The 13,458-nt window shown below is 41.0% G+C and overlaps 1 protein-coding gene across 6 annotated transcripts in view; it reads right to left on the reverse strand.

The window, feature by feature from the left end:
• Ccdc171 (coiled-coil domain containing 171) overlaps positions 1-13,458 on the reverse strand; it is a 305,368-nt gene that overhangs the window by 265,378 nt on the left and 26,532 nt on the right. For 5 of the 6 annotated variants that reach the window (XR_005881376.1, XR_005881377.1, XM_040757220.1 and 2 more), the window contains exon 6: positions 11,778-11,909. The exons of the other annotated variant lie outside the window; for it this stretch is intronic. Coding sequence is in view for 3 of the 5 variants with exons in the window: in XM_040757220.1 (XP_040613154.1) it covers positions 11,778-11,909 (132 nt within the window). In the remaining 2 variants the exon portion in view is untranslated. The remainder of the gene's footprint in view (positions 1-11,777; positions 11,910-13,458) is intronic. 6 annotated transcript variants of the gene reach the window in all.

Here is a 13,458-nt window from a genome sequence, read left to right on the forward strand (position 1 = left end):
GGCTGGGTGGGATCTTATCCTGACGTCACCACTCCCTTTATTTCCATTTCTTAATGCATTTATCTCCTTGGACACAGGATTTATTGCTATTCCACTTCCTGGTGCCCCTTTTCTCAACCTGTAAATTTTGAATTTTTATTTGCTCAGCTTGCTCCTTTTCACTATAAATCTTCATTAGATTTACCACTAATAACCACACAACAGAGTCTATACTAGGCTGTTTTGAGATTTCCTCTGCCAATGGAATTAATCCAAAACTCTTCACTTTAGCCTCAGGCAGACTCTTTGGATAAGGGCAAAAAAGAGCCACATTCTTCACCAAAATACCACAAGAACTATTGTTGTGCCATGTTTGTGGAGCACCAGACCGGCCCAAGGAGCTGACACCTCCGATGAGAAAGAAAAGGTGTCTTTTTATTGTTCAAGCTGGCCAGTTTGGATCTCACTCCATGATGGTAAATGAGATGCCAACCAGCCATAAAAAGAAGCTTTTAAAGGGGCAGACCATGAGGTTGAAGGCCACAAATTTCAGAGTTTCCATGGTTACTTAAGATCATACAAAGTACAGAGTAAAGCAGTAACTATATATTTTAAGCAAGATACATTTAAGTGAAATAAGACAGGGCATGGGGTTCCAGGGTTACAGAGTCACAGGGTCTGTCAGTTATGCCCTGAGCCAAGGGATCTTTACAACCTTACGACCAGAAATTGGCAGACACAGGAATGTTGATATAAGTGGTGGATGGTCACCTCCCTTTCTCTGAAAGGAGGGCTCAGGATGTTAGAAGTTCCCTTTTCAGGGCCTAAGTTTTTAAACTTTTATTAATTTTAATTTTTGGTCCTTCACTATTTCTAGGCAGCATACTAAAATTCTTCTCTTCTGAAACATCCTGAACCAGCCCCTTAACGTTCAAATCCCTCTTAGCACATTGTCTTCCATGCTCCTACTAGTATGTCCCATCAAGCAGCAATTAAAGCACTCCACTTCTTTTCTAACCCAAAGTACCAAAGTTCAAATTCCTTCAAACAAATGCATGGTCAGGCCTATCACAGCTGTACCCCAGTCCCTGGTACCAACTTCTGTCTTAGAGTTTCTATTCCTGTCAAGAGACACCATGACCACAGCAACTCTTATAAAAGAAATAAACATTTAATTGGGGTGGCTTACATTTTCAGAGGTTTAGCCCATTATCACTGTGGTGCAACAAGGTTGTGTGCAGGCAGACATGGTCCTGGAGAAGTAGCTGAGAGTCCTACATCTTGCAGGCAAACAGGAAATGGTCTGCCTTAGCACAAGAGACCTCAAAGCCTGCCTCCATAGTGATACACTTCCTCCAACAAGGCCATACCTACTGGGGAAAGCCATACACCTCCAAACAATGCCCACTCCCTTTGAGGGCCATTGTTTCAAACCACCACAAATGTCAACTCCACATTAGAATGACTTTTCTAAGTATCAGACAAACACTGCACAGAAATCACTAAGCAAATGCAAAAGACATTTCTACAGCTGCGCTGCATCATTTTATTCTGATGCAGTACCACTTGATGATCTTTGTTTTCCTGTGCTTTTAAGGCGTGATATTTTTTTAAAAAGTCTTAGCTTGTGTTATCATCCTCAAGCATTTCATCTGTTCTAGTGGTCTGACAGCTTTAAGTCAGACTCTTTCAAGTCTTCAGTCCATTTTGAGCTATAGCTGGTATAAAATGGTCTAATCTCACTTCTCTCCTGGAGGGTGCACACCTTTAATCCCAGCACTCGGAAGGCAGGGGCAGGCAGATCTCAGAGCTCTAGGCCAGCCTGATCTACAGAGTGAGTTCCAGGACAACCAGGGCTCCACAGAAAAACCCTATCTCAAAAAAAAAATGTCATTTATTCAAACATGTTCTTAACACCTTTGTCAAAATCAGCTGGGTGTAGATGCAGGGTTTACTTTGAAGAGCTGTTTCATTGTCCTGTCTGTTTTTTATCCAAATCCATGCTGGTTTGACATGTACAATTTAACAGCTAATAGAGTCAAGTAACACAAAGCTCCTTTCCTGCTTTGCTTTAAGATTGTTTTCACTATAAAGGATTTTATGGTGGCTCAATAAAAAGTTAAGGTTTATTTGTTGTTGTTGTTGTTGTTGTAGCTGTTCTGTGAAGGTTGTCATTACTGTCCTTTATTTGGTTTAGTTTGGTTTCTGAGAATCCTTGAATCCTTGAATCCCTGGCCCTCCCGTAATGAGGAGGCATTGTTGAGATTACAGCCATGCAGCACCACACCACCCTGCATTTCACTGAGCCTATCTATAATCACTCCCCGTGTCTGCTGTGCGATACACCTGAGAGACACAAATATGCTAATAGGGAACAGAATAGACCAAAGAAGCAATTCCACAAACATCTGACCTGACAAACCAAGTGCCAGGGCTATCTACCAACCAGAGCATGGCTGACTTCAAGGCAGTGGCATGGGTAACAGTTCTCAAAAGCATCTCTGGAGCTCCCTGCCCAAAGACAGCTGCTCTTCCTCAGCAACTGCTGCCATTTCCTAAGACTGGTGTGGAGGAGCGGGGTTGGTTCCTTGTAAGTCCTGTCATCTCCTGAGCTTCCTGAGTTTCCTCATTCAGAGAAAACAGCTACACAAAAGTGACAATAATTTTATATGTGCTAAACACATGCCTACAGTGTTTCATACATGGAATCCCTTTAATGATTTAAATTTGGAAAGAACTTAAGATCCTCAGTCAGGCAAAGATTAAATTAATTATATTAAGTACACAGAATAAAATTATATAGCAGTCAAACTGGGTGAATTATAGCTATTACATTAACTTGTCTAAATCTCAAAATGCAAACAACAAAAAGACAAACTGAACAAGTATGTATATCATGTGATATCCCACTTACATATGTAGAAGACACAAATGCTGAAAAAAAGCTGAGTAAAAGCATATCCAAGTATACAGACAACATTCAACGTCAAGTTCACAGAGGGGGCTCTGCAGTGGGATGGGACAGTGATGCGTTGGAGAAGGATTCAAATGGTCTTCAATGATATAAGACTGTATTTTGTTGCTACATCTGAATTGAGACTAACAAACACTAAGATGAATTACATGACCAGTGCTAATCACATCACTGGTACTGGCTACTTAGATGGTAATTTTTAAGTGTTTAAGTATTGAAGTGTATGGCTTTAGTAACATAATCCAAGTCTGGTATGTATTGTAAGATACAGATTAATTTGCCTCTACAAAAATATATTTAACTTTCATTTTTGTCACAGAGCTTATCTTCTAATCAAATGAAAAGTGATCTCAGTTCTTGCAATAGAAAAGGAAGGTGTGGGATGGACCAGTAATTCAAACACTAGAGACTTGGGATATTCTTTTGTCTGTCCACTAGAGGGAAGTGTTGAACTTAAAATGTTTTTTAAAGCGGCTTGTTTTTGAACTGACATTTAACATCACAGGAAACCACATTGTGCTGTTAGAAAATAAACTTGTTTTCCTTCCACATCTTCTACAAACACATACCAAAAACTATGATTCTTTATATGTACTCATGTAAACAACACTTCTTAGAATCCAAACTGTAGCTCCAATCCTGAGGAATTTTAATTATCCTGGTAGAATTACATTTAGAAAAGTATCAGAGCAAACATGCTCTTTCTAGCTTAGAAAACACATCAGCGTGGCTATGTACAACACTAATCTGGAATAAGGTTTCTCCTGAATAAAAAACAGCTTGTCCCTATGTTGTAAAGTGTACACTGTAGAAACTGAAGAAACAGCTTGACCATGAAGAGCAGGTATTACTCTTCCAGACCCAAGTGAGATTCCCAGTACCCACAACAGGAGGCTCATGTAACGCCAGTTCCTGAGGTTCCCGCACCTCTGGCATCTGCAGATGCCTGCCCTCCCCCCATAACCAAAAATGAATTTTAAAAAGATTCATAATCATACAGAGTCATAAGGGGTCATGTGGATAGAAAAGAAAATTTAAAAATTGATAAGTAAACTGTACATTGTGTCATAAAGAGCAAAGTCCATGCTGATCATCTCGGTCTGTTTCTCTACACCTAGACCAGCTGTGGGTCTCTATGTTAATCACCATCTACTACAGGCAGACATTTGTGTGATGAGGGCTAATGGGTGTATTAATCCATAGGTAAAACAACAAATCATAGGACTCAGTTTAATACTATGTCTATTTAGCAGCATAAAAGTAGTAAGTTCTCTTGGAAGAAGTTATGGGTTTCACTTTGTATATGGAGACTTATATCCAATCGAAAGTGGTTGGTTATTCTCACAATGTTTGCAGCCAGTGTTATACCAACGGGCATGTCTTTCCAGATAATTCTCCGCACCCCCCTTGGGTTTTTGAGACAAGGTTTCTTTCTGTAGTCCTAGCTGTCCTGGAACTAGTGTGTAGACCAGGCTGGCCTCGAACTCACAGAGATCTGCCTTCCTCTGCCTTCTGAGTGCTGGGATACTGTGGCTTGCAGGACTTACAGCTGGGTAATACTGATGATGGTTTTTCTCCTCTGGGAGGATACTTAGTACCTTTCAGTGCTATGGAAGAGAGCCACTAGGCATGAAGCTTCCAAGTGATTTCTCCATGTCCTGTGGCTCAAGTATACGCTGTCTTCAGCAACACACCTGTGGAGCGATGGAGTGCAACCAACAGCATTACAACAAACAGCCAGTTCTGTTCACGGGTCTGTGAGCGCTCATGGGAGCATCACTGGTCCACAGCTCCATTCTGGCTCTGGGCTTTTTATTTGTTCACATCTGGTGTCTAGCAGTGTCACCCTGCTAGATCATAACTCCATTTGAACTGCTCATAGATGTGCATATATATCTCAGGAAGCTTCTACAGTTATAGGTTTCCACATGCCTTTTTGGAAAGGTCATTAGTGTAATTATCCTACTCTGCATTCCCTCCTGAGTCTGCCCGCCCATCCCCAACTTCAACTCAACTCTTCTGTTCCATTAATCTCCTGCAAATTGGTTGAGGTTTTACTTTATTCTACGTATATGGGTGTTTGCCTGAAGGCACGTCTGTGTACCACGTGCACACAGTGTCCACAGACGCCAGCAGAGAGAATTGGATTTCCTGTGACTGGAGTCACATACAGTTGTAAGGCACCATGTAGACGCTGGGGGTTAGACCCAGGTCCTCTGTAATGTTTCTGTACAGCAAAGGAACAGTTAGTTGAGTGAAGAGACCACCTAAAGGATAAGAGAAAATCTTGGCCAGCTATGCACCTCACAGAGGATTAATATCTAGAATAAGCAAAAATCTTGAATCCAAGGAAAAAACCCAATCAAATAATTGGCAAGGAACTGAACAGAATTCTCAAAAGAAGAATATGAATGGGCAATAAACATTTTAATTAATATATATTTCCCATGGAGACCAGAAGAGGGCATCAGATCCCTTGGAAATGGAGTTACAGATGTTAGTGAACTGCTGTGTGGATGCTTGGAATTGAACCCAGGTCCTCTAGAAGAGCAGGCAGTGCTCTAACTTCTGAGCCATCTCTCCAGCCCCACAAATAAACATTTGTAAAGTGTTCAGTATCCTTAGATCATAGAAATGCAAGTTAAAACTTCTTTAAGATACCCTCTCACCTCAATCATAACAGCCATCATTAAGAAATGATAGATGACAAATGATGTCCTTCAATTTGTGGAAAAAGGAAAACCCTTATATACCGCTGATGGTAATGTAAACGTGTGTAGCCTCTATGAAAATCACTATGGAAGTTTCTCCAAAAACTAACATAAACTACCACATGACTCAGCTTTACCATTCCTGAGCACATACCCAAAGGAGACTATATACTACCACAGAGGTATTCACTCATCCATATGTTTACTGCTATTCTATTCACAACAGCAAGGAAGCACAATCAACCTGACTTAACTGATGGTTAGGTAATGAGAATGTGGCACATACCCAAAGGAGACTATATACTACCACAGAGATATTCACTCATCCATATGTTTACTGCTATTCTATTCACAACAGCAAGGAAGCACAATCAACCTGACTTAACTGATGGTTAGGTAATGAGAATGTGGCACATACCCAAAGGAGACTATATACTACCACAGAGATATTCACTCATCCATATGTTTACTGCTATTCTATTCACAACAGCAAGGAAACACAATCAACCTGACTTAACTGATGGTTAGGTAATGAGAATGTGGCACATACCCAAAGGAGACTATATACTACCACAGAGATATTCACTCATCCATATGTTTACTGCTATTCTATTCACAACAGCAAGGAAGCACAATCAACCTGACTTAACTGATGGTTAGGTAATGAGAATGTGGCACATAGCCAAAGGAGACTATATACTACCACAGAGATATTCACTCATCCATATGTTTACTGCTATTCTATTCACAACAGCAAGGAAACACAATCAACCTGACTTAACTGATGGTTAGGTAATGAGAATGTGGTACATATACAAAGTTAAAGTTTATTCAGCAGTTAAAAAGATGAAATTATAAAATCTGTAGGGATGGGTGGAATGGAAATACTATACTAATCCATGTAACCTGGACTTCTAAAGACAAACACTGTTCTCTCACATTCAGATCTTAGCTTCTGGTTTATAGATATGTAGGAGTGTGTATAGAGGTCTGGAAACTAGAAAAAACTATAAGAGGAGGAAAAGGCAGGCTTCAGTGGGAGTAGAACACGTGATAAAAAGCGGGAGGGAAATACTGAGGGTGGGAAGGGTTAAGCAGTGGTTCAGGGAACTGGGGAAGGAGGGAGTCAACCAAAGCTAAATATATATGAGCCTGCTATTTTGTAAACTAATTACAAAATAATCTTTAAATTGGGAGAGGGGTGTTGAGTGGAGGTTCCCTGTATGGGTAGATAAAACCAATTCCCAAAGCCATAGTTATTAAATGAAAAATGCAGTTGGCTATCTCCCTACAAGTTGTTGGCCAGGGAGGCTCCTGAAATCCCCAAAACAATACAGGCTCTTGCCACTACTATTGGTTTTCCACCATAACTACATGTGTGCAAGATAGTTGTATATCAACTTGACATGGGCTATTGACATCAGAGGGGAGGGAGCCTCAATTGAGAAAAAGCCTCCATAACATTGTCCTGCATTCAAGCCTGTAGGGCATTTCTTTTTTTTAAAACATTTTTTATTAATTTATTTTTTACATTCCAATCCCAGTTCCCCCCTCCCTCCTCTCCTCCCACTCCTTCCACTCCCCCCTCCTCCCATCTGCTCCTTGGAGAGGGTAAGTCTACTAACTCTGTCCCATCATCTCACTGAGGCAGGACCAAGGCACCTCTCGACCCCCACACCCCTGTATCTAGACTGAGCAAGGTATCTCTCCATATAGGATGGGCTCCACTGAGTCAGTTTGTGCTTTAGAGTTAGATCTTGGACCCACTGCCAGTGGCATCATACATTGTCCCAGCTGCATCATTGTCCCAGTTGCATCACTGTCACCTATATTAAGGGAGTCTAGTTCAGTCTTATGTAGGTTTCCCATTTGTCAGACCTGAGTCACTGATCTCTCGCTAGCTTGGTTAAGTTGATTCTGTGGGTTTCCCCATCATGGTCTTGACTCTTTTGTTCAAATTATCACTCCTCCCTCACTTAGATTGTACTCCAGGATCTTGGCCCAATGCTTAGTTGTGGATTTCTGAATCTGCTTCCATCTGTTTCTGGAAGAGGGTTCTAGCTTCTCTTGGGTTGTGAACTGTAGATTGGGTATCTTTTGCTTTATGTCTGGTAACCACTTATGAATAAGTACATACTATATGTGCCTTTCTGGATCTGTACATACTATATTTGTCTTTCTGGATCTGGGTTATCTCACGCAGGCATTTTCTTAACTGGTAATTGATGGGGAAGGGCCCAGCCCATTGTAGATGATACCACTCCTAGGCTGCTGGTCCTGGGTTCTATAAAAAAGCCAGCTGATCAAGGTATGGAGAGTAAGTCAGTACGCAGCACCCCTCCATGGCCTCTGCATCAGCTCCTGCCTCCAGGTTCCTGTTTTGAGTTATTGTCCTGGCTTCCTTCAATGATAAATTATAATGTAAAGTGTAAGCCAAATAAATCCTTTCATTCCCAAGTTGCCTTTCAGTCATGCTGTTTCATCACAGCAATAGAAATTGTAAGACAGCATGATAAGATAATTATTGCTGAAGACACCACTTACTTTGCAAGCTATAGAGAAAGCAAGCTGAAGTTCAACTAGAAGGTTCCTTCCTGGTAGCTACTGTATAAAGTGCCAAAAGGTACTTCTTCAAACTGCTGGAGGAGAGGTGTCAACATGGTCTTACTCAGATTCAGACCCTGCATACTATATGACCATGTTGTCAGGCAAAATATGTCCACTAGTGCATCAATGGACCAGACCCTCACTCAGCCCCCTGCTTTAGCAGCCATGACAGGCTACAGAAAAGACACATAGGCCTCTGACTCAAGGAAACTCCAGATCCCCTAGCCTCCAGGAGCCTAGGGCCAAAACTGAACACAAAGAAATTCCAGACACCGCTCCCTAGTCTCCTAGATACTTGGTTCCTGGGAACTGTTTGGCCACAAAAGAAACTCCAGGGAAGATCAAAACCTCCCCTGTAGTCTCCAGGATATAGTTCTGAAAACTATTGGTATCTTTGAACATCAGGCCACCTGCAAGTAACAAGACAAAGCCATAGAAACCACAGAATGCTCCCTCTCAGCGCTAACCAATGAGAATAATTGGTACCCAGGTATTTCATGCCAAAATATGACTTTGAGAAATTCTCCTAATTGTTCCCAAACGTCAACCAATCAGAAACCAACCCATACCTACTGATGTAATCCTGTAACTTTTGTCTTTAAAACCTAGCAGTAGACAGGGAACTTCACTCCCTCTGGAGGCTACTTCGACAGCTTGCTAGACGGGGTCCCTGTCATGGTCGGATGAACAATAAGACCTTGCTTTTGCAGTTCAATGGGTCTGTCTCCCTGGTGGTCTTTGGGGGTCTTTGAGACTTGGGAACAACAGTGCAATAATGGCATGACCTTTTATGAGGGCTACAAACTTGACTGGATTTGAGACCTGTTCCACAGGAAAGAATTCACATCTGGTATTGTAAATCTTATTAAAAGGCAATGGGTAGAAAGGACACAGGTAGCAGTAGGAAAACTACAACTGTTATAAGCTAAATGCACATGATGTGGCTGTCAAACTACCTACTATAAAGGAAACCTGAGTCATGAAAGAGAAAAATATAGCTAGCTATTTTCTAGTTCAACTCTGTCATGGATTTTTCAAGGGTGTGTGTGTGTGTGTGTGTGTGTGTGTGTGTGTGTGTGTGTGTGTGTGTGTGTTGTATATAAGAATATAACTGACAGTAAGGTGTAAAATCTACTATACAACACCACAGCTTCAGAATAGCCATTCTAACTGTATATAAATTCATTGACACGTATAAACTTTGAGTCTGGCTAATCTCACTGAGTAATGCTTATTTGGTTGTTTGTTTTTGAAGACAGGGTTTCTCTGTGTAGCCCTGATCATCCTGGAACTCACTCTGGAGACCAGGCTGGTCTTGAACATGGAGATTTTTTTTCTTAATTTGAAAGTTCTTTACAAAAAAGATTTTGGGTTTCTTTTTGTTTTTTTGGGGGGATTGGTCTTTTAGGGGGTTGTTTTGTTTTTGTTTGCTTTTGGGTTTTTTTTTTGTTTTTGTTTTTGTTTTGTAAGATGGGATTTCTCTGTAGCTTTGGAATCTGTCCTGGAACTTGCTCAGTAGATCAGGTTGGCCTTGAACTCACAAAGATCCTATCTCTGCCTCCTGAATGCTGAGATTAAAGGCATGCACCACCACCACCCAGCTACAATAAAATTTTAATAACCAAAAAACTTTACCTTCTCAATATTTATCTTTATACCTGAACATAGTCAGGCACGTCTTTAATCCAACACTTGGGAGGCAGAGGCAGGCCTGTTCTACAAGTAAATTCCAGGACAGCCAGAGCTACATAGTAAGGCATAGTCTCAAAAACAACCAAATAAGCAAACAAACAAATACTAAATATTTATACTTATGCCCACAGATTAATTCTACTGTCATCTTTAGGCAGAAAAGCATCTTTCTGCTGTGGTTAACAGTTACTTCACATTATGATAACTAGTCCAAGTGTTAAGAATAAGTGATTAAACCGGGCGGTGGTGGCGCACGCCTTTAATCCCAGCACTCGGGAGGCAGAGGCAGGCGGATCTCTGTGAGTTCGAGGCTGGGCTGGACCGATAGCCTCCAAAACAATACAGAGAAACCCTGTCTCGAAAAACCAAAAAAAAAAAAAAAAAAAAAGTGATTAGCCGGCCTTTAATCCTAGCACTCGGGAGGCAGAGGCAGTCGGATCTCTGTGAGTTCGAGGCCAGCCTGTTCTACAGAGTGAGTTCCAGGACAGCCTCCAAAACAATACAGAGAAACCCTGTCTTAAAAACAAAACAAAAAAAAAAAGAACACTGGCTACTCTTCCAGAGAACCCGGGTTCAATTCCTAGCATCTACCTAGTAGCTTACAATAGTCAGTAACTCCAGTTCCAGGGGATCCAGCACCCTCTTCTGGCCTCCACAGTCACTAGGCACATAGACAGTGCATATACATACAAGCAGGTAAAACACTTATACACATACACATAAAAATATATAAATAAATCCTTCAAAAAAGAAAGAATAACTGACTGTCAACTGCTCATCCACTCCAAGGTTCATGGGACATGAAAAGGGAAAGAATATAACACCTAGACTGTGAGAAGTGCTACAGAACTGTCCTCTGGGCACAAGATTCCACCTGCCAATATACTAACATGAAGAGGGGATGAGGTTCTTGAGGCCACACCCATCCCTAAGAATTTAGAGGCAGTTAATGTACGCTAGGAGGAGGCCCTCATGAGGACCCACCCCTCTACGTATCTATAGGTAGTTCATGGTTGTGGGGGAAGAAGAAACATTATCTTCTGTGCTATAGCAAATGCTGAGCTGTCCATGCTCCTGCAATAATCCCCCATCCACGCACCTGTGGGCAACCATAAGTAAACACAACAGTTCACCCCAAAATAGACGTGAAAGTAGAGGGGAATGTTGGGGAGAAGAAAAGGGTCAGCAGAAGTAAAAGGAGTGCACATGATCAAATACACTATGCGCATGTATGAAAATGTCACACTAGCAAACCCATGATTGACCTGGCCATGGCGGCACACACCTTTAATCCCAGCACTTTGGAGGCAGAGGCAGGTGGATCTCTGAGTTCAATGCCAGCCTGATCTACAAACAGAGAGCTCCAAGACAACCAGGGCTGTCTCAAACACCCCCAAATTGTTTTGTATGATTAATATAGCCTAATAAAAGTTAAAAAAAATCACCTACTTTAGGTAAACATGGTGGCTCATGCCGAAAATTCCAACTCAGGAGGTGGAGGCAGGAGAATCAGGAGTTCAGGAACATCAAGAGATATGCAACAAGTTTAAGTCCAGCCTGGTCTACATGTCTCAAAGATAAAGACCTATCAATCATATGCACTATGCACTGAAGCCATCCAACTGTAATAGTCATGGTATCTATTTGTAACGGCTTCCCTACTGTCATGTCACTACAAATGAAACATGGCCTTCCAGAAATCAAAGACTTAGAATTGTTTTTCAAATGAATGAGCTAGTAAATTACCTATTAATAAAATGTAATACCATAAGCATCAAAGACACATTTTAGAAACTGAATTATTTTTGAAATACCTGTACTATAAGCTGTAACTCTCTTCGTTCTGCTTCCCATTGTTCTGCTTGTAATCTAAACTCCTCCAATGCAGTCTCCCTGACATGAGACTCCATCTCATTCTTCTCTTGCTGATGTTTTTCCAGGGCTTCCTTTACGTGGATAAAACCTTGCTTTACTATTACATCAATAAAGGTTACCTTTTACCTTTTAAACCTAGTTAAATTGCAAAGGGGCGCTCTCTTCAATAGACTGTTAAAAACTCTTAATCTATGTTAAAACCTTGGGGCTGGGGATGCAGCTACTAGTAGTTGCTTTGCATGCTTCAAATCCTGGGTTCAATCTCCATCGTGCACGGCACCAGGCATGGTAGTACGTATCTATAGTCTCAGGATTTGGGAGGTGGAGGCAGAATAATCAGAAGTTCATGGCAATCTATACTGAGAGTTCAAGACCAGCCAAGGACACATGAGACTCTGTCTCAAAAAAAATTAATAATTCATATTTAAAACTCAAATAAATTATCACTTTGATTATCAAATATAAATCTGAAATAAATTCAACATTAGCAGTTGGGACAAAAATGAAAGAAACAAAAATAAAGTCCAGTTAGTAGGGAAATCTTTATCTATGAAAAACTGTATTATCCCTAAAACTTATATGCAAACCTGGTAAAGAAAAAGGGTATTTCTGCCAGGGGGTGGTAGCACATGACTTTAATCCCAGCACTTGGGAGGCAGAGGCAGGTGGATCTCTGTGAATTTGAGACCAGCCTGATCTACAAAGCAAGTTCCCGGATAGCCAATACTACACAGAGAAACTTTGTCTAGAAAAAAAAAAAAAAAAAAAAAGACTACTTCTAAATGTTAAAACTTAGAAAATACAACTACTCAGTTCAGACTATAACAAATTTCTAGTTCTACAAATAAAGAGTATTTTAAAAGGCTTTTCTTTTCAGCCGGGCGTTGGTGGCGCACGACTTTAATCCCAGCACTCAGGAGGCAGAGGCAGGCGGATCTCTGTGAGTTCGAGACCAGCCTGGACTACCAAGGGAGTTCCAGGACAGCCTCCAAAGCCACAGAGAAACCCTGTCTCGAAAAAAACAAAACAAAACAAAACAAAAAAGGCTTTTCTTTTCAATTTTTCCCAAGTATACCACATTTATGAGATCTAATTAGATCCAAATCCTTAATATAAAATGCAGATTTCCTGCGAAGACCAATTTTCTAGCCTACAGGTTTAAAACAAAGGCTTCATTAACATGGGAAGAAAATGTCAATGGTTTATATGGGGAGAAAAAGGGATCTGCCCGTGTGGATCTTTTTTATAAATATTACCCTCTTAACTTTTAGTAGCAGAGAGCCTCAAGAGCCTGGGGCTTCCCCTATCCCCAGGACTTAAACAGTGACTCCTATTCAATGCCAAACTCTTCTATGCATCTCTGTGCAGGGGCGCTCAAAGACAACAGCCTAAACTCAAAGCAGAGATATCCTAAGTAGAGCAGAAGAATATATCAAGATTCCATATCTTAAGGTACAAGCTAATTGATGTAAGGAATGCTGCCATCATTACCCATCTTTTTTCCTGGTGTCACATTTTATTCAGGAAAAGTAACCCAAGGACTTACAGAGTAAACACACCTACACATCCATCATCCAAACACCAGGATATAGTAATGCAGTGGTAATCAAGAGACAAGCC

The sequence above is a fragment of the Mesocricetus auratus genome, unplaced genomic scaffold (genome assembly GCF_017639785.1).
Source record: "Mesocricetus auratus isolate SY011 unplaced genomic scaffold, BCM_Maur_2.0 Super-Scaffold_100014, whole genome shotgun sequence".
Taxonomy (NCBI): Eukaryota; Metazoa; Chordata; class Mammalia; order Rodentia; family Cricetidae; genus Mesocricetus; species Mesocricetus auratus.